This window comes from Salarias fasciatus, chromosome 6, assembly GCF_902148845.1.
Source record: "Salarias fasciatus chromosome 6, fSalaFa1.1, whole genome shotgun sequence".
Taxonomy (NCBI): Eukaryota; Metazoa; Chordata; class Actinopteri; order Blenniiformes; family Blenniidae; genus Salarias; species Salarias fasciatus.
This window is the reverse complement of record NC_043750.1, coordinates 14,439,399-14,460,170: the sequence shown is the minus strand read 5'-3', so window position 1 is coordinate 14,460,170 and position 20,772 is coordinate 14,439,399. Positions and strand designations below refer to the sequence as shown.

The following is a 20,772-nucleotide window of genomic DNA, read 5'->3' as shown; positions in this document are numbered from 1 at the left end:
TAATTGGAGCTTACAGTCTGGTGTAGCCCCTGGGCAGTGTGTGTGGGGGTGTGTGTGTGTGTGTGTCTGTGTGTGTGTGTGTACGTGTGTGTGTATGTGTGTGTGTGTAAATTATGGATGGAATGGGCTGTAGGAGAGTGGCCACACAAGCAGCAGCTGCCAGAGCGAGTAAAGAGACCCAACCAGGCTAAAGCAATCGCAATCAGAGCTGCGCCGCACGACAGAGACAGGTGGTTTAATGGAGAAGCAGAGAGCAAAAAAAAAAAAAAGAAAGAAAGATGACAGCAATATGGAGACAGATAAAAGATGAGAAGGAAAATGATGGGACAACAGGAGGATGCAGTCAAAGAAGCATGTGATCTGAAAAACTGAGATACGAATGGTGACATTATTGAATTATTTATGTCCAGAATTCTCATTACGGAGCATTGTTTTTTACTCATTGCTATTTTTGCCCTGCAACAATTCCCCATTAGTTCTCACCATCATACCTGCCCAGTACACACTTATTATTGTGTAGAGTGTGTACATCACAACAGCCAAAAAAAAAAAAAAAAAAAGAAAAGAAATTGTAACTATCCATCTATCCATTCATCTTGTTCAGGGGCCGTGGAGCTGATCCCAGTGGGCGAAGGCAGGACACACACTAGAGAGGTCTCCAGCCCATCAGAAGACACACAGAGACACAGATAACCACACACACTTACTTTCACACTTTTCGGTGCATTTCAGAGTCACCAATTAGCCTCACATGTATGTTTATGGACTGTGGGAGGAAACCCATGCACACATGGGAAGAACATGCAAACTCCAAACAGAAAGATGACCATTAGCCAGAAAGCAAAAGGTCATTTCTCTAATATTTGTGGTTAGCCTTTGTTCACCAGGTGAGTGTAAACATGTTGCTATTTCCAACAGTGCACACGCCATAACCTTTATTCCATGATAACAATGGACGGAATTCTTCACCAGGCTTTATTTACTGGATTTATTGAGCTGTTACTATTATCTGCTCAGGTTCTGCACCTTGATGCCACAGTTTCCAGAGTACAATAGCTGTAAGTAATAGAATTGCTCATAGGTCACACTCGATTCAGCAGATTTACCTTCACCTTTGTCAAATGATCGCACATTTTCGTCTGCGGCTCAAAGCTGAAAGAACACAACAAAATGCATGCTGGGCAGCTGCTGTGCTGTGTGCCCGGCTGCATAAATAGGATAGATGATGGGTGTTTTTATCAGCTGCGAACTCATCAACAGTACAAAATGCATAAGAGCATAGAAACAGAGCCAAAATTTCAATATGACATTAATATCCATACATGATGCTCCTGAAGTTCATCATGTCCTGTTTTCTTGATCTTCAGTCATTGCTGTGCTCAGATTTCAACCAGAGTTTGTTTGAACTGTGAGCTGCTTTCCAATCCTGCTTATTTGATAATGACCAAAGTTCACATGAGAGCTTCCACAAATAAACTGCGCTGATGCAGCAGCCTCACCGGGTTTCAGTAACAACCCAAACCTGACAATTCTGATTACAGCCACTGCTTGTCTGCCAGGTGTTTTGTATTGGGTTCATTGCCGTAATCATCGTGAAAGTGTAATCCTGCAGGTATTCAGAACCTGACACCCATATTTGACCAGGGTGAATTCTTAAATTAAGAGTTGACATTGCACACCTACTTTAGCTCGGATGTTTGGGACTTAGAGAAGTAAATAAAGCATTTCAAAGTGTTGCTGCTTTGGCTCTGTCTTTGAGCAATGAGTCAGCCTTGCACATTGCACTAAAGAATACCATGGGACTAACATAATTAACAAAGCAATACACAGAATTAATTACATTCACAGTGGCTGTCCAACTTTCCTCTGCAACTCTCAGGAAATGTGACGTATTCTGCACAACGGCTCTATAAAGGCATCCAACAACGGCTTTCACACCGTCACAAGTGATTATATTTATCGCTTATCAACTCAAAACACATGCATGCGTAGAAACGCACTGACCTGAGCGACATGATCTTGTACGCATCGGGCAGGTAGCAGCGCGTGTTCTCCATCTGGGCGGGGTCCGAGTCGCAGATCTTGTCGTCGGTGCGGCCGTAGTTGGCGCTCTCGATCATGATGACGTCCGTGCCCGGGCAGCGCAGTTCAATGGGGTAGGACTCGCAGGACAGCTCCCTGCGGACCACTGCCATGGGGATAGGAGCACGGCCATAGACTGGACACACAAAAGACACGTCATGTCAGCACAAACATGTGATTTGGAGCAAGAAATACTGCAATACTGAACTATTTATTGAGCTGTCTTCATGAGCATTGGGGGTTAAATTGTACAATAATATATTATGTTTAACTAACACTGTATTTGTACCCTTGTCATATAGACGTAATTATCCGTACAATGAGAAAACAAAAGCACCATGGAAGGGCATGTCCACTGTCGCGAGCGAGCTGACTTGGTAATTACTGTTTTTGCAGTTAGCAGCTTCAGACATCATTTGAGATAGAGAGTAATTGCCTGGCAATTTCAACAGACATTTAGAGCTGCAGAGATTATTCGAAGATGGCAATGCCTAATTATTCTCAGAAGTTGCGAATTTGATGCATACATCCAGTTGCACTGCGCTGGAATGGGGAACACGCCATTAATGCCAATGAGACCGAAGCGACTGAAATTTCAGGTCTTTGAAATGCTTTAAAAGCCGCCTCAACGTGACTGCACAGTCGTTAAAAACCAAAAAGAACCCATGATATCTAAACACAGCCTGGTGTTTACATGTGTTTACTATACCTTACATTTAACGTTGCCTCACTTTGCTGTTGCACATCAAAGGATTATGCAAATTTGTCATGATTAGACTTGTGATATAGGAACATATGACTGGTGCGGTATCGAGGGTGTAAAGCTGGATGTCCCAGGGATTTTGCTTGTTGTGATGTTTTTATTCTCGGTTCTTGAGGGCTGGAATCCCTGGGAGCATCAGTGATTATCCCCTGATAGATAGGCTGAGGCCGAGGTGTTCGCTTGTGTTGTTCAGTCTTCTTCCATCCCTGCTTTAATAACACAGATTTCAGGTTCAACTGTGTGTCAGCAGCGATCCTATCCCGTCAATCCCACCAGAGACTGTCTGCTTTATATGGAGCAACATCCATAATACGCATTTTGAATATACTTGTAGACAATATTGTATTCAAACAGGACCGGTGTTTATAATATGAGGTTTGCTGTTTCCTTTCATTTTTACTATTATTACAGAATTTCTCTCGCCAAGATGTTGCAAGTAGTTTCATTGTCACACGTATGCACATATGCATCGGCAGACTCAGACCTACAGGCGAGACACGGCACCACCTTCCTTGCTCTCCCTGTCGCAGTAACCATAGCAACTCTGTCCTCCCCTCTCTTGGCTCTCTCATTGGTTGGAGGAGCGTCATGGTTACACAAATGCAGCAGAGAATCTGAATGAGCTCAATGACACTCTGCCCGGGATCAACTTAATACCGCCCTTCACCACATCACACACACACACACACACACACACACACACACACACACACAGACACACACACACGGATACAAACGCTCCGAGTGATGGAACGCAGAGGTGAAATTTACAGCCAGAGTAGCCAATATCTTTGTGGCGCCGTTACCTGGGGGCACAACATGGTGGCAGGCGCTGGCGCAGAGATAAGACTGATATAAAAGTGACATTTACTGAAAATGTCCTGTCTAATGAACAGACACTCGCACATGCATGTACATATATCACCGCAGGCAGTGATTAAACCTGAAGCTCACGTTCAAACGCGGAGGATTTAAGAGCTGTCCTACAGTTGTCTTTGGACACCAGGTTATTATTAGGATATTTTACTCTGTCAGCTCATTAGTTTTTTTTTTGTTTTTTTTTTCTATGGCTGCATCAGGATTGGATCTGCGAGCATTTTGGAGAGAGGGTTAATTGAAGCACGCAGGGATCAATACACAGTATTGTTAGGCAGCTGTCAAGACTCGCTTTGGATCAGAAATCTTAGAGTGAAGCCCACTGGGCGAGAAGCAGGCGCTGGGACACGAGCACACATGCCCACTCACGCACAGCTGAAACGAGGAGTCCGTTTTGTCTTCCAATTAAAAATCACTTTGCCTTCATGAGCGGCGGTAAACGCTCTGACTTGCAAACGGCGTCATCCGCCACCTTTTAATTTATCTATTTATATCAGCTGTCTCACCTATTGAACTGCAGCCTCTCGCAACACACATTTCTGTCACTTTTTACAAACAAGCACGTGCAGTCGAAGCAGCGCCTCTTCATACAAGCACGCGAGACATGTTTACGCGTTGCCAAACAGAGACCGCGTGCCCACGTTGAACTCGCCGCCTTTGCCCATGTAATAAAGCGTGCGAGGTGGCGAGCGCATGTTAATGTGTCTGTCATTAGTTGTGTAAGTGGTGACAGAAACTTGGCAGCCACGGACAGTACAGACAATCTTATTCAGACACTCTCATTGCCTCGGGGGGGCTGAAACAAAAGGATATCGATTTTTACATTTGGGCCAAGAACAAGAGAGTGGCGAACGAGGTGGATAGATGGAAGGAGAAGAAAAAGGAGGGAAGAGGAGAGAGATTTAAAAGGTGATCTCTCACTTGAACTGCCAGAGATTTTGGCCAGTAGCTGGTTGTCTGGAATGTAGGTCCTTTGAGTTAAACCTAAAAACAACACATTCTCAGGTGCACAGGATATTATAAAAGGTGAGGTTATAGCAATATTTAAGGGGTTTTCTGCACGTCAATAAATCCCAAGACACAAAAACAAAAACAAAGCATGAATTTATCCTGCTCGGTCTGCGCAGCCAAATCCTGACCCAGCTTTTTTTCCCTTGTGCTCTTAGTTTAGGACACAGATAGATCACTGCCTACCAAATAAAGGCTTGTTGGCGGTGGAGGGGCTGACATTCAGCGTGGAGATAGAAAATCCTTCTGTAGGATTTACTCTGTGTCGTTACAGCAAGGCCACTATTAGTCTGGGATCTTCTTCCTTCTAGGTGATTTTTCCAAGCTTTGCCGAAGAGGAAAATACTGATAAAATACTACAGATATATTGATCTCTGATTGTGCGGATGTGTGTCCAAGAATCTACTAAATAAAGTGCACTGTTTAGTGATTTTATGATGCAATACCTTTTCAATGATTAATATCTGTTTATTTTTGTATCTTTAGGAGAACCGTTGACAGTCCATTTATTTAAAAAAAAGTATTATTCTCCAAAGAATAATAATAATAATATTAATTTTCACTCATTTATAATAACAAATAGCTAAGGGGCGAGGGAAACAGATGGCGGTCCAAACAAAAAGCCTATAGACATGGATTGGTCGTGATCTTTTCATGACATTTAAGTATAACAAACACACAGTAACCCCAGTAACACTGTAACATGTCTGTGTGTTTGAGATCCAGTATATTGATCTCCACTTAAATTATTGCATTTTTCTTTATATATAGCAATTTATATTAGCTATGTTTCCTCTTCCTATTTGCTTGTCGTCTTAACACTGGAATAAACAGCAAGTCATGGCTTGGTGAGGAAGATGGAATTCTTGCCTCTGTGCTTCCTCAAGCTAAACAGTCTTTGTTTCAACTAATCCCTGCTAAGTATAAACAGCCCCATTTGCATATGTCGACTTATTCTTTAGACATTGATGCAAATACCTTTGACTGAAACTCATCTCTCGGTGTTAAAGCAAAGCCCTCTGTGTGTGTGTGTGTGTGTGTGTGTGTGTGTGTGTGGCTGTCTGTGAGCTCGTCCTTCATGCATGCGTCTTTAAGACGGATCTATGTCCATGTAGGTGTGCAATATTTCAGTGTTTAAAGTATATCGTCTGTGTACATGAATGGCAGCCGACATGTGAACCTGAGCGTGTGTGTGTGTGTGTGTGTGTGTGTGTGTGTGTGTGTGCGCGCACGTGCAGTAAACACTGTGATTGACAGTTGCCATTAATAGGATTAAATCCAAGAGAGCCAGAGCTCCCCCTCTCTCTCCCACTTCAATTCTTCAAAGCCCCCCATCACAGGGGAGAAGAGGAAACACACAGATGCCCCGCTGGGGCAACATCTGCCCTCTTCACGGGGACGTTCCTGCCCCAATGTGTGTTCAATATAATTCTGCTCATTGATAGGAGAGAAAATAGACGTCCAGCGAACGGCTCCGCCGCTGCAGCGCTGCTATCAGGCCGTGAGGTGTGTATGAATGTGGATGGGACTTCTTCTTCTTTTTTCTCACGCTACAGATTAAAAACATGTTCAACCGAAATTGCCTGTTCTTACAAATATTTGAGTGACAACAGAGAAAATGAAATGCAACTCACACCTGCATTACAAACTCTGCAACAAATGACATTTATCTTTTGCAGCAAAAGAGACTTTGAACGAGTGTTAAAGTGGCCGACTGACAATGTGACAGCGACCCACCAGATATAAGAACAGCACCATTTTTCATCAGGCTGCACAGATTTATAGTGGTTAGTACATTTGCCTCACAGCAAGGAGTACCAGGTTTGAGTCCGGGTTGTGCTGGATTGTCTTTTCTGTGTTAAATTTGCATGTTCTTCCACTACACACACAGCTTTTCTCTTGGCTCTCTAACTTCCTCCCACAGCCAAAAATACATCTGAGGTGACTTGCACACATCATTTCCAGTCAGTGTGTGTGTGTGTGTGTGTGTGTGTGTGTGTGTGTGTGTGTGTGTGTGTGTGTGTGTGTGTGTGTGTGTGTGTGCTTGTTTGTTTTCTTTGTGTTGTCGCCCTGTGATGGACTGGCGTCCGGACGGAGTGCAGCCTGCCTTCACCCACAGTGAGCTGTGATTGGTTTCAGCCCTTTCAGATCCCAAATTGGACAAGGCAGTGTGGAAGATGGAAGAATGATTGTTTTCTATCTCTTCTTAAAGGGAAAATGTAAAGAGGAAATCAAAAACGGGCTAAGTTTTTGCTCACAGTTGACGACATATTCATCAGCAACTTCTTTGGTAACAACACTAAATGTCCCTGAACCAACCTCTCTGATATGCACTGCAAAACTACCTCTTTTTTCAATACTCAGCCTTTCTCAGTGTTAACATTTAACATGGAATCCTTGTGCTAATTTAAGTTGAATGCTGTGCTCAAAAGAGCCAACCTTTGGATTATGTTTTTATTAACCTTGAACACAATATCTCATTTTTAAAGGAATATGCAGAGCGGTACATTCATAGCAGAGGTAACTGGGGTGAATAAATGTATTTTTCAGTTAAGAATTGTAGACAAAAAAGTAGATTTTGTCTTACCGATGGCAACGGGAGCGAACAAGGTTGAGATGAAGAGCAGACATCTGGTCCACATGACGTCCGAGGTTGACCTGGAAGTAGATCCGGAGGTCCTTCCTGCTGAGCCCAGACGGTCTTGCGGCGAGCTGTTTCTTTCACAGCTCACTGTTCGTGACACCATACAGGCCTGCAAGTCCACACACAGAAGGGATCCGCTCACTTTGCAGCCAAAACGATCGAATAGAAGCAATACAAACATTATCCATGACACTAAAGAACATGTAAATAATCACTTTTCACTCCCTGTTGTGACAAACAGAACCAAGTTACTTTGCACATTCCATCATGTTTGCTCTCTACCTGGGAATTATCTCTAAGAATAAATTACAGTGACACCAGCACGTCTGAAAACTAATCCTTACGGTCTCCTCTTCTTTAATCAATGGATCAGTTTTGTGACTTTTACTAATGATTCCCTCAACAACAAATAGCTTCAATAAAATAGAAGGAAAAAAAAAAAGATTTCCCAGGCGCTCTATTACGATGTTTGTTCATGCAAGATTGACGTTTTAACAAACAGCACGATGCTCAGGTCAGTGCAGCTTTCTGTGGAGTCACAGTGGACAAGACCACAATCAATGATTATCTTGGAGAAATAAAAAGTGTAGCATGGTTGAAAAGCACCGTCGTACCTCAAAATCGGTGCGCTCAAAATCCAAATAAGTGTATTTTTTAGCACAACATGAAGAGACTTTATTCAATATAAATAAATGTTGAATATCAGGAGAAGTCAAATTAGTGAGGAAAAACACTTTTATGGATTAGGGGATGCCTCTGGTAGTAAATAAAGCTTCTCCACAGAGAGTATTTATGAGACTAAAAGCTTATCAATCAATGTAAATTACATGATTAGGTCGAAAATTGGATGGCGATCCGCTAATTATGTATGTATACACATTACCCGGTGGCATACATTGTACATTACGCAATTCAAAATAGCTGTTAAACTATTTCAAATTCCATGGACATTTGTTTAATAACGGATAAGGAGGCTGTGCACCATTAAGTTGTTTTAAAATTGTATTTTTATTGTCCCCACAGAGTGTCAAATTAACTCACACTGTAGCAACTGGCTCGAAACAAATCAGAGCTGATTTGATGTTTGCAGTTCTTTGCATGTTTGCATGCTGTCCCTGTGCATGCATGAGTTTTCCACTCCAGTTTCCTCCCGCTGTCAAAAAACATGCATTTGGAGCCCAAACGTGGATAAATTGATGAAGAAACTCAATGGATAGATGAACGAAACAACTGTATGTATCGAACAACACAATACAACATGTGTCCAACACAACAAATCTGTGAAAGAAAGGCAAGACGTAGTGCTTCATGTTGAGTTTTAGACTCACTCCAAATAGAAAAGACAGTCAAAGTGGGCTTAATGTTTGCATAATGATGCGTCTGCCTGTATGAAGACTCACTTGAGTTGCATTTCCACATCAGCATCAAAGTGTGAAATGTATTGATGTCCCAATCTAATTGTTCATTTCATGGTCCATCAGCAATAAACAATTAATAAGAGGATGGTCTATGAGATAAGTTAAAGGAGTGACAGACTGCTAAGCATTGTTTTGCCTCCGCTTTTTCTGATTCGATTAAGACCGGCGTTGTTCAATCACTCGCTCACTCACCCACTTCTTTAACTAATTTTGTTTTCACTCGCGAAAAATTATTATTTAATGTAGAAGTCATGTGTTTCTAGCTTTTTATTCTGACTAGCAGAAGGGTTAGTGACTTGTAAAGTTCATTATGCAATCAGCCCAGTAGATGTTAAATAAACACCGTTTATTATGGGAGCAGTTCAAAGGTAGCAGAAGCCTTAGTTTGTGCCCAAATTATCTCTGATCTCATGGGAGCCCAATCCCAGCGACAAATAAACAGGGATGTCAAGTTTGCCTGTGTGACCGGGAGAATTATGGAGAAATATAAAAGAGAGAGAGAGAGGCTGCAGAGAGAGAAGCTGCAGAAATCTGCAATAGCCAGGGACAGATGGAGCAAAGCAGACAGCAAGCCCCATGGGAAATGCATCATGTGTAACAGAGACTATTGATCAGTGTGACCATATCATTTTGGCCCAGCAGAGACTAAGACAATAGCCAGCGATCTCCGTCATGCCACGCTGTGACGGCAAATAGCTGCTCTGGCTCCGTCTCTCTCACTCTTAGATATCTGTGATGGCTTCAACAACCATTATCGGAAATCTTTTTTTTTTTTTTTATTCATAGGAAGCATCAGAATGACACAGACATGATTTTCTCCAGCCACCAGAAGCATATTGCGCATGCATAATGCATCCTCTGAACTTCTGCAATGACAAAAAGCCTCGCGTTGCAAACATGACAGACAGATATACCCAGAGGCGCATGTACACTGCAAAATACGGATCTGTGGGAACAGAGCCGAGACGTACGGCGCGATAAGAGCTGTGTAGTCATCTGGGTTTTTTATCCACTCTGTCCTCGGATGTCGCAATAATTGAAAATTTATTCAAACTCATGAAAGTAAAATTACAGGAAAAATTTAATTGCGCTGAATATATAAACATTGTAGGAAAGAATTGTCAAACATTTATATCCAATCGTTTCCTCATTCGTGCCTTTCAATTATGTCTTTATTTTAGTCTCAAATAGTGGATCAGGCACTTTCTTGTCACAGATACTGTATATACATCCAGAAATTTGGCTTTCAGCATTTCTTTTACTGAATAAGCGAAACTTTCAGTAATAATTGTGATTAATTGTAAGTTATTTGGAATCACTGTAAAACAAAACAAACTTCACTTGTCTAGTAATCAAAGACATATTTCATTCCAATTGCTTCCTGTTAGGCACTAATTGATCATAATTCTCCCTCTGTCATAAAAAAACATGTGAAGTATATATCTACAGATTGTTACTTTTTCTCTTTCTTTTTCTCCATTACTGTTGTTCCTCCAATAAACTGATGGTCAAAATCACAACATGTCAACAAAGTGAAAGCAAAAAAAGAAACAAACTATAATTTACAACCACAACTATTCTCTCTCCTTTACTTTTTTTTAATATATATATAATAAGCATGATTGCAACACTCATGCAACACATTCATCTTTTTGAATTTATTTCTGGTAACCGTCCCTGACAGATCTCTAATGGCACTAAAGTAATAGACTCACAATAGACTCCAGTGTATTATTTTCCCTCCACTTAAACAACTGAGCAAGCTGCCCCATTTTGATTGATTGGCTCCTAACTCGGTTGAACATGAGCAATCTGACCAGCTGTCCCCGACCAGACAGAGCAGGCATACACTGACATATGGCCGGACGCCACCAGCCACGGCATTCCACTGTTTCATAATTCAAAAGCTATTCCATCACCCCGTATGCTCCACCGCCATCTCACTCATCAGTTAATTAACCCTCTCCCTGCTCACGGTGTCTTCGCGGAGGAAGCCCCGAGCGGTCCGGGACAAATCCAAACTGGAATCACTCAACTTCTGTTCGGGATTGAACGGGGCTGCATCCCAACATGTGCTCAGACAGTGACATACAGTCTATTAGGAGATGGTGATGGCTTAAAGCACTGCTCTGTTTTGGGTTTTTTATTTTTTTTATTGCCTGTTTTCTATCATTATCGTAATGTGTTGATTGGCTCATGAATTATGGATAAATATGCTAATTAACAGAACATATGTGATGTGTCTACACTGTATATTCATCAGTCGATCATGAAAATTAGATGTGGACAATATCACATTCCCCATCGATTTTGCGCTTAATCAATTTTAAATTTACAAAATAATCCAGGTCTATTTTTTTTTTTTTTTTTGTTGAACTGAAGTCAATATTTCCTGCTTTGAGCTCGCTCCATCTCAGTGGAGAGACGCTCACAAGCAGGCCGGCTGCATCTGCATGAAAGTGAGCGAAACAGCCGCTAATAAGCAGGATCAGACCACAACAAACATTCGTGACAGAATCCAAGTCCTCGGCCTCGTCCGCCGCTTCCGTCCATCTCTCCTCCCGCTCAGATCTGCTCGGCAGGCGTCTGTTAATTACTCCGCAGCTACAAGCGTTCATGACATTGCTACGTCTTGACTGTCGTGCCACAGATATGAAATCCACAACATATTTCACGCCCAAAAAAGTCACGTTTGATAGTATACGAGTACAGATAGTGCAGATAAAAGTCTGAACAACACTAGATTATTTAGTGGACCAAGAGGACAATCTGCTCCCCGGTAGTCTTGCATAAGTGACACAGTCTCTATGTCCCATATTTTCCTGCCCTGAATCTTCGTTTCCTACAGGGTCGGCATTAACAGAGCCGCTGCAGAGGCCACTACGCTCGCAGACTATAATGCATGCATCCATGAACTAATTGATGTTGGGCCTGTTCCGTGCACCACGGCAGCCTGACCCTGTGCATGTGTGTGTGTGCGTGCGTGCGTGCGTGCACGTGCACATGCGGCGACCATGCACGAGCAGTCCCCTAACGAGAGCCTTGCCTGTCACAGCAGCCCTCATTCGGGGATTCTCTCTCTCACTAATGAGTGCTGACCGGACTGGGCTACCTTGTCAACAGGCATCATGCACACGCGCGCACGTGCACGTGAATTTACACACACATTTACACACACACATGCTTATCACTGGGAGACCAGATGCCGTCCTCCCTCAGCCTCCAGGCAGAGAGTTTCAAATGTGTCCATGCTGCATTTGTGGTCGACCCTTTCTGTGCTCGAAAAGGGAGCCTATATGGGTGTGTGTGTGAGTGTGTGCATATTTTTTTCCCAATATTGTGAAAATCTCAATTACTTTATTTCAGTAAACTTGTCATCCTTGTTGGGATAAAGTCCAGTCCAGGCAAAATTATTATTATTTTTCATTTTTGGATTTATTTGTTTGAGGTTGGCAGAAGCAGTTTGGGATATATTTATGGTAGTGCTAAAGTTTGTGTGGTGTAAAGTAATGCAATTTCCTCTAAAAAGCAAGAAAACACAAAATGCTTGGATGTGTCATTTCAGAAAAGCAGTGAAGTTGAAATCGTAAAGCTAGAAAGAGAAAAAAATTTTGAAAAATGTGCAAATTTTGGTATTTTGGAGCAGCACTTCCAGGCTCTGCCTAATGAGACCAAAAACAGCTTCTTCAGTGTGGACAGCTTTGAAAGAAAACACAACGTCATTAGTTAAACCCGTCAATCTGAAAAATTCATTTGTAAAATATTTGTCGACCAAGTACCATCCAAGAAAATATTTGTTATTTTTTTCTTAAAATAAAGAACACTAATAATGCGATGGATGTGTCTTCAAACGTTCAAACAGAACCATATTTTACATTTAGCCATACCGGTTTGTTTTTCAGTTGGCTAATTGCACTGGATGAAACTTATGCATGCTTTTTTCTTTTTTTTTTTCTTCCCCTGCCATTTCTCTTCACTTAGTTTTTCTTCACCTGCTCTTTTCTTCCCTCTCTTTAGTCTCTTCAGTTGCTCATTCTTTGCTCTGCTGGAGAGAAGTCTGAGCGGAACAAAGCTCAGGGGGCTATGCACCATGTTCAGTAAAATGGCATGTGTCCGCCAAGCTACGGTAAATTACCTCCAGTTGGCTTGCCAGGGTAAGTTTAACCACCATGGACCGTCTCTGCGTGCTGGTGCGCGCGTGTTAGAGTGTGTGTGTGTGTGTGTGTGTGTGTGTGTGTGTGTGTGTGTGTGTGTGTGTGTGTGTGTGATGGAGAGGGCTGGAATGAGGTTGTGTGGGTGACAGTGTGTGAGTGGGTATAGGCAGTGTTTCAAATTATCATCAGCGCAGGTAGACAAGCTGGAGGAATTTTGATTAGAGTGACCACACACACACACACACACACACACATAGACACACACACACACACTCAAGCACGCTCACACACACGCACACACACACACACACACACACACACAGGTTGCTAATTTAGCAGTGTGCCGCTGAAGAGATGACTAATCAGGATAGAACCTGGTGGGAGTCTGGCCTGTGGCCTATAATGAGAGACAATAAGACACAAGCACACACGTGCATGAGGAAAACAGGCACGCGCTTCTACCACATACGCACCATGCAAACAAAGACGCAGAAACCGGCAAACACGCATTCGACTCCCGAGAGGGGTCTGGTGTAGAAGGGAGGGTCTGGCCCGGTAATTGCCCTGTGCTGATGATGCCTGGGATCCTGATCAGCGGAGAGTGGCCCCTCGGTGTGACCAGAGGCTCGGGAAAAACAGACTGTCAAGTCCCGACAAAAACAACGTCCCGACGTCTCGACCCGCCACAACATGTATCTGCACTGTTGCATGTGTCCGGGTGGTTTTGCAAGAGGGGGTGCACATACAAGCCCCCTCATGCCATATTAAAATCACAATTAATAATGAGCCGGTGTCACATGTCTGTTCCGACCAAATCTTAACCCAGCGAGACAAACAGTCATGTCAGCTTGTGTCTCTCGTTTTCAATCCATATATCCGGCTGGTGCAGCCAGATGTTGTACGGCCGCTCCCCACTGGCTATTTTGGAGCATATACGGCGCATATACACACAAGTGTGTGGGCGTGTGCGTGCGTGTGTGTGTGTGTGTGGGTGAGGGGCTGGCGCACTGTAGGAATGTGCACAATTGTCATCAGTGCCCCGAAGACAAGTGGCCTGGCTGACAATTTATTTCATACAGAGCGGGTTGTAAATCCTTTGTGTGGCTGAGCAGCAAAGAGCTGCAGAGTGTAGCCTTAAAGGTATAGGTCACCCCCACATCAGCACGACATGTTTTGGTCATTATGGGCTCAAGTTGAAGTCGAGAGTGAAAAAAATGAGTGGCGGTAGTTCATAAAATGTCAAACAAATGCTCCTTTTTCTTGGTTAAAAAATGAGTTAAAAATATATTTGGATGCAATATTTCACACAACACTTCAAGATACCACATGCATCCTTTCAGAAAAGAATTTTACGTTTCGTTTCAACTCACAACAGTAGAGTTTTTCGTTTTGAACCAGTCCAATAGCAATCGGTTTTGGCCCTGAGACGATGGCAACGATCTCAGACCGTGTTACCGTGTAGGATCAAATTGTGTTACCAGACGTGATTTGTGGTCATGTGTTCAGAAACAGTCTGGTTCTAAATGCATTTGAGGGTCTGAAATTCACAAACATCTGAGATTTAACTTTGGAGGTGCCCTTCCTTTGCACTGTATTTTTTTGTATCAGCTTATGATGGAATATTGAAGAAAAAAAAAACAGACTGCCGGGAAGTTCAAATGCTATTATAGGTCTCATGACATGTTAAAATATGTAATACACTGATAATGTAGCCTTTGTGAAGAAAAAAGGCTTGCAAATCATTCTGACGTGTTTTTGGGACTCAAAATATCTTTATTTAATTTTTTGGTTATTTATTACGTGGTTGAATAAAAGCATTTATTTCATTTAATGATTTGATAATGAGACGAGATGAGGTCAGTTGCTGTGAGAAAAAAAAAATCTCTGTTTATGAAATGTTCTTTTTAAAATTTTAAAACCCTTTTAACATCATTTCCACAGGAAAAAAAAAATAGAAGAAGTGTTTGAGAGCTCTGGGCTGAGCACCTCATCCTCTTCCTCCATGTTAGACATGCTATGCCCGTCAGAGAACTGCGTCTGGGGAGGCTCTGGCTTTGACCAGACCACTGCAGTTTCCGCATGGCTGCCTCTGGCTGCTCCGAGGACGCTCCCAGAAATCCGACGCAGAGAAACCACCCTGAAAATCCACCGCCGACAAAAAAAAAAAAAAAAAAAAGCACAGCCGTTCTGATTCCTCTCCGCCTGGCGGCTAGACACCGCGCTCTGTTCTGCTCCGCTCTGAACTTCCTAATTCTCCAGTCTAATCAACTCTGTGTGCCCTCTTTCCCTCATGAGACGAGACGGGCTGAGGTGGAGCTGCGCCGTGAAGAGCAGAGGCGGGAGGCGAGGAGGAGAGGGACGGCGTGGGGGGGGGGAACGATAAAGGATAAGAGAGGAGGAAGGAAGATAAAGGAACATCTATGTGGAGGAGGTTAGGAAGGAAAAGGCTCAAAAATGGAGATTGAAAGATGGGATAAAGCGGTAGTGACATCGGGACGAGGGCACAGAGGATGAAGAGAGGCAGAGAGAGAGAGCCACTGCCACAAGCCATCAGGGTGATCTGAGGGAAATTTTAAGGCAAGATAATAACCTACGCTATTCATCTTTTGTTCTCTTTTTCAGTCTGTGAACTAAAATATTTGGACAAAGTCTCATCAACCAAACCCCTCCGACTGTAAATAATGGTGTGAAAAGACCCAACACCAATTTCTTCCAGGACACAGTGAGCTTCAGTACAAAGTCAAAGGAGCCCAACAAGCCACAGATTGGGCCAAATTTGCATGACGAAGAAATTAAAACCATAATGAAGTGAGTGTACTGCATGTGGGCCGGTCTCACCACAGTGAACTGGCTGACTGTGACGCTTTTTCTGACCTACTTCAAGTCTCATTGTCACATCCAAGCTTATACGTCACATTAATATGATACATTTTAGAGTTGTACGTTCAATAATTACGAATATATGAAACTAAAGACTCACTCAACACCTGAATTTGATGCAATCATTTCAACTTTACGTGGTTCAGCACATTCAGCAAACGGACAAGATGTAACACAGCATGTTTGACCGTTTTGTTTTCTTAAGCATCTCTTCTATCAGCTGAAGCCTCTTCTGTCTGACCTCTCATTTTTGCAGCTGTTGCAGGTTAACTTATACAAAGGGACAGAAGTGGTTAAGAAACATGACGTACATAATTGAAAAGATACACAGACAGTCATTATGATGAAGCTGGAAAGTAATGAATCATCTGATCCCCTCAGGGTTGAGAGTCACTGCAGACACACACTCACTACTTTCATGTGTTGTTTCTCACCGACCGGGAGCGTGTGTGCAGAAAAACACTCGGTGGATCACTTCAGTTCACTCCAACTCATCAGATTTATAAAGGAGATCAGGACTCACTGCTCAAGCACTAATAGAAATGCATTCGCATACTTTGCTCTCCCCCACACTTCTTTCCTACTTGTGTTTTTTGTCATAATACCGCTGGCTTCTCTTTAATTAATACTACTGTGAAATTACAGGCGGCATCAGGACCGTTATCCCAATGTCATAAAATCGCTGCTGGATCTCATGAGATCTTCTGCAGCTTAATGTTTCAGGAAGAGAATAAAAAGTTCTTAACATACACGCCACAAAATGTTGAGATGTAAAGAAAAAGTCCAGAATTAACTTATGAAAAATGTAAAACAAAAAAAAAAGAGAACACTGTCACACTTGTACACACACAGGGATGAGAAGTAACCCGTAAGGGGGAATAATGGTTTACAAAACTGCCTCTGATATAATCAATTATGTCAACGGGAGACGCTGTGATGCCGATTCCGCCGCGGCTGCTGATGCTTTCGTCCCTTTGATTCATCCGCGTTCTCCTTCACGCCACCTTTTCTCCCCGCTGCCGTCATGTCCCTCTCTCCCTCTCCGTCACTGTGTTCTAAACCCAGTACTGTCACAACGGATCCCATCAGAGCCGGGCCTTAAAGCCAGAGGCGGGGAGAAGCCGAGTTTATGTGTGTGTGATTGTGACTGCGAGAGAAGAAGAAGAAGAGAGCGGGAGAGAGAGGGAGCGAGAGGGAGAGAGAGGGAGGGAGAAAGTTGTCCTGTACAGTACAGAGAACAGCCACCTCAGCAGTGAATGATGCTGCATTAAAGGCGAGGCAGACACACAGGCAGGATCCAACACCCGTGGCCCAGATTTAAAACCCACATCAAACGGCTTGGATAGCGGGAGAATAAACTCAAATCTTAATGTGCACTCTATGTCGGAGGTTTATCATCCATTTATCAATTATTTTTCAGTTTCACTCTGTCCTTCGGTTCATTTTCATTCGCCGTTGCCATCCTCAATCCAGTCTTGTTTACCTCTTTGCTTTAAAAGAATCCCTCTCTGAGCTGCCTCTTTTCATTTCGTCTCTCCTCTGAAGCTGCCTTCTCCTGTCCTCTCCATCATCTGCCTCTGTCAATCCGCCTCCTTTCGCTGTCCTTTCGCTGTTTTCATTTTTCAGTACATCTATTCCAGCGAAGCGCACGTTGACCTTGCGCTGTGAAAAGCTCCACACCAAATAAAATTTTACTTACCAACTTGCTCTTTAAAGATTAACAATTGTTTACTATCTTCAGATGGTCGACACCCACTTTTCTCTCCCCCCCCCACACAAGCTAACCTTGCATGAAAGTGCTGGAGAGATTCTTACAATCCGGATAATGAGTCTCCTGCTTCTGCTCCTCTAATGTTCAGTCCCAAATATTTTCGCAGGAACACACACAAGCAAACTTTTAAAAAATTTGTTCGGAATCAGCTAAACTTCAGAAACTCTGTACGTCCTCCTGATTCACCGAGGGGAAAAAAGTGATTTCTGCATAAGACATTAGGACCAAACCTTTGCTCTTGCATTACAGAGCAGATATGAACTGTGTATATCTGAGTCGTAAAATATTTATTCAAAAAGGCCTTTCTGGGCTGCTTACTGGGCGGTTTATAATTTAATAATGCATAAGCACCAACACTGGTATATAAATATAAAAGGAGGCACTTAACGCCGGATTGTCTAACTGCTGAGAAAATGGCATTGGAAATGCAGAGGGATCCACTGTAGAGGAGAGTACATTCATTTGTCGACTGTCACCTTGACTTATGCGCAGGAAAATGCACTGGTGGACACATGCAGAAATCCCTTCCTTCACATATCGTAGAGCGCATTAAACGTTACAGCCTTTCTGAGGGTCTCTGACGGCGCCGCTCCTCGGAGTGGTGATGTGTGTGAAATGTCTCATGACAGATGTCCACAGTGATACGGGAGTATTTGTCAGCAAACGCTTTTGTTAGATATTACATTTTCACTTCAATCCAGAAATATACTGTATATATATATATAAAAAAAAAATAAATAAAAAAATAAATAAATCATATAAAAGGTAAACCCGAGAAGAGATTTTCTTCAAAGTTTACCGGGATTGAAGAGGCACAGCAGCAGTTTCTCGGAGCTACGGAGGCACCTGGAACATTAATACATATCAAAATCACAAATTATTACCGCTCCCTGCCGGGCTGTCGCTGAGCTTCAGTTTTTAAGACTCGCGGGGTAAAACAGTTCGCCGTCGTTTTGGATTTAACTTCAACCTTCTATCAGTCTCATAGAAAAAAGCTAAAAATATCCTTCCAGTGTTATCAAACATATGTTTAGGACCTTATTTAGGGAAATTGAAGACCTGTATGAATTGCATCGGCCATTTTCATGATGAGAATCAATCGTGTTTGAAATGCAAGCAGCCCGCAAGAATCAGCGTTGTGTGATTGCAAGGGCAATGTGGTTATTTTCCGCGTCGGCACAGACCACAACTGTTGCATTTTTGATAAGGCGTATCCATCAATTTTCTGAAATAGCACAAAACTGATGATACAATGAGCTCCGGCAGGATATACGGATGGTGATTTTGAAGCAATCAATTGGGACAGCAAAGGTAAACACAGTGCTAAATGTCAGCTGTGGTGATTGCGCTACCACAATATCACCTCGGGTGGGAGACCCAAATAACCAAAATCAATAATCTAATCATTTCATATTCAAATCACGCCGCATAGAGGTCTGGATCTTATTGCAATTTCATATCCCCAGTGTGCTGATGTATTCCAATCAGCGAGCCAGAGCAGGCGCGCGCCGCAAAAATATACTGTAATTCAACAAAGCCACAAGGTGGATCACAATGTTTAGAATGGCTGTTTAGCATTTCCTGTGTGTGACACTTAGATACATGGAACACACGACTGTAATTACACATTACAGAGGTGTCAGGGTACAGTGTATCACACTAAAAGATACACTTCACATATTACATTCATAACATTTCATTCCAAAGTGAAGGAATAAGTTTATTTTAAGTAGAAAAGTCCAAATAAAGAGGTTCCAGGGTGTGTAAAACTACACTCTCTCCTCGTTTCATCAATGCTTAATTGTGCCAGTGAGACATATTTGATCAAATATTCATCCTTTGCTGCTCAGATCTCACATTCAGGTTGTAGCTAGAGGTCTTAAACATTGATTCCTTTTCAAAACCGCAGCACTTCTGGATACATTCAAGTTCCTGGAACAAAAGGCAAATTAGAAAAAAAAAAAAAATTCATATGGATGTCTGTGGGGTCAGCGTCTCTCCTTATAATAACTGAAGAAGGCACGCAAAGAGCACATTCGCTGCATTTAATCTGCATGATAAAGAAAAGGAGCGCCGTGTTTATCTGAAGAGTGAAGAGCGTAAATCAGATCTGGAGCAATAACCATCATCTTTGACCAAGGCATCTGTTCTGAATGATGCATTATCCAACGAGCTAGAATAATGGGTTCTCCTTATTTTTGAGCTCCAAATCATATCAAGCAAACGTGACGCGGCCATCAAAAATAGTTAGTGTAAGGGTCGTGATATTTCAGAAACTGACGAGGTTTTCTGTGTTGCAGCATGCAAACAGAACAACAAACCTCGGCAGTATGCGATCGGGATAATTGAACTTGTAAACAGACACATGGAGGGAAAACATCTGCATGTGCATCTGCTCATCATCGCACCCAGCTCGCTGGAAATCCGCATTCACAAAATGCTCGACTGTACACAATTAGCGCCCACTCAAAGGAAGAAAGTCACAGAGAAGACGCAGTGGAGAAAAGAGCGTTGGTAACCGCCGTAACTTGTTTTGTTACACACACACACACTCACACACAGACACACTTTGCACAAATAAGGTGGCTCATCCTTCCTGGAATACAGCGTCCCTAAATAGCTGCTTTTTTCCAAGTTGTTGACAGAGAGCAACTCTTTGGTCTATTCCCTGTCGCCCGGTGTGTGTTCATGTGCGCATGCGCCTTCGTGTTGCGCTGGGTGTGTTGGGGCTTGTGAGGCTGCACACAGGTGGCAATGCACTTGTGTTTGGGAGAGCAGTGTACGCGTAGGTGCGAGTGCATTTACGTCAGTGTGCGTGTGTGTGTGTGTGTGTGTGTTTGTGTGTGTGTGTGTGTGTGCGTCTGCTCCCCAAGTGGCCCGTCTCGATCTTAAGAGGAAAGAAACGGTGCATGAGGGAAAAGACCGGCGCAGTATCTTTAGCACAGTCAACAGGATACACAGTAGCCAGACAGCAGACATGTTTGAACAAAATACAGGAGAAACTTGAGGCCAGCAGAAGGCGTCCTGCCCGGAACTGCTGCAGTGCACCAAATTAACTCCACACCTGGAAGAATAACTGAAAATGCCACACATTTGTAAGCAATCACAATCTCAAGCTTCATTTACCGTGGCTCATTGACTAAGAAAGAGCACATTCATGTTTGCATGAATGGCTG

At 42.9% G+C, this 20,772-nt stretch overlaps 1 protein-coding gene across 8 annotated transcripts in view; it reads right to left on the bottom strand.

Moving 5' to 3' along the window:
• The window catches only part of adgrl3.1 (adhesion G protein-coupled receptor L3.1), a 112,386-nt gene that overhangs the window by 76,487 nt on the left and 15,127 nt on the right, over window positions 1-20,772 (bottom strand). For 7 of the 8 annotated variants that reach the window (XM_030094153.1, XM_030094157.1, XM_030094158.1 and 4 more), the window contains exons 2-3: window positions 7,317-7,485; window positions 2,005-2,218 (exon numbers count right to left, since the gene is read on the bottom strand). In XM_030094153.1, the coding sequence (XP_029950013.1) occupies window positions 2,005-2,218; window positions 7,317-7,476 (374 nt within the window). In that variant the 5' untranslated portion in view covers window positions 7,477-7,485. The remainder of the gene's footprint in view (window positions 1-2,004; window positions 2,219-7,316; window positions 7,486-20,772) is intronic. The other variant, XM_030094154.1, reaches the window with a different exon arrangement.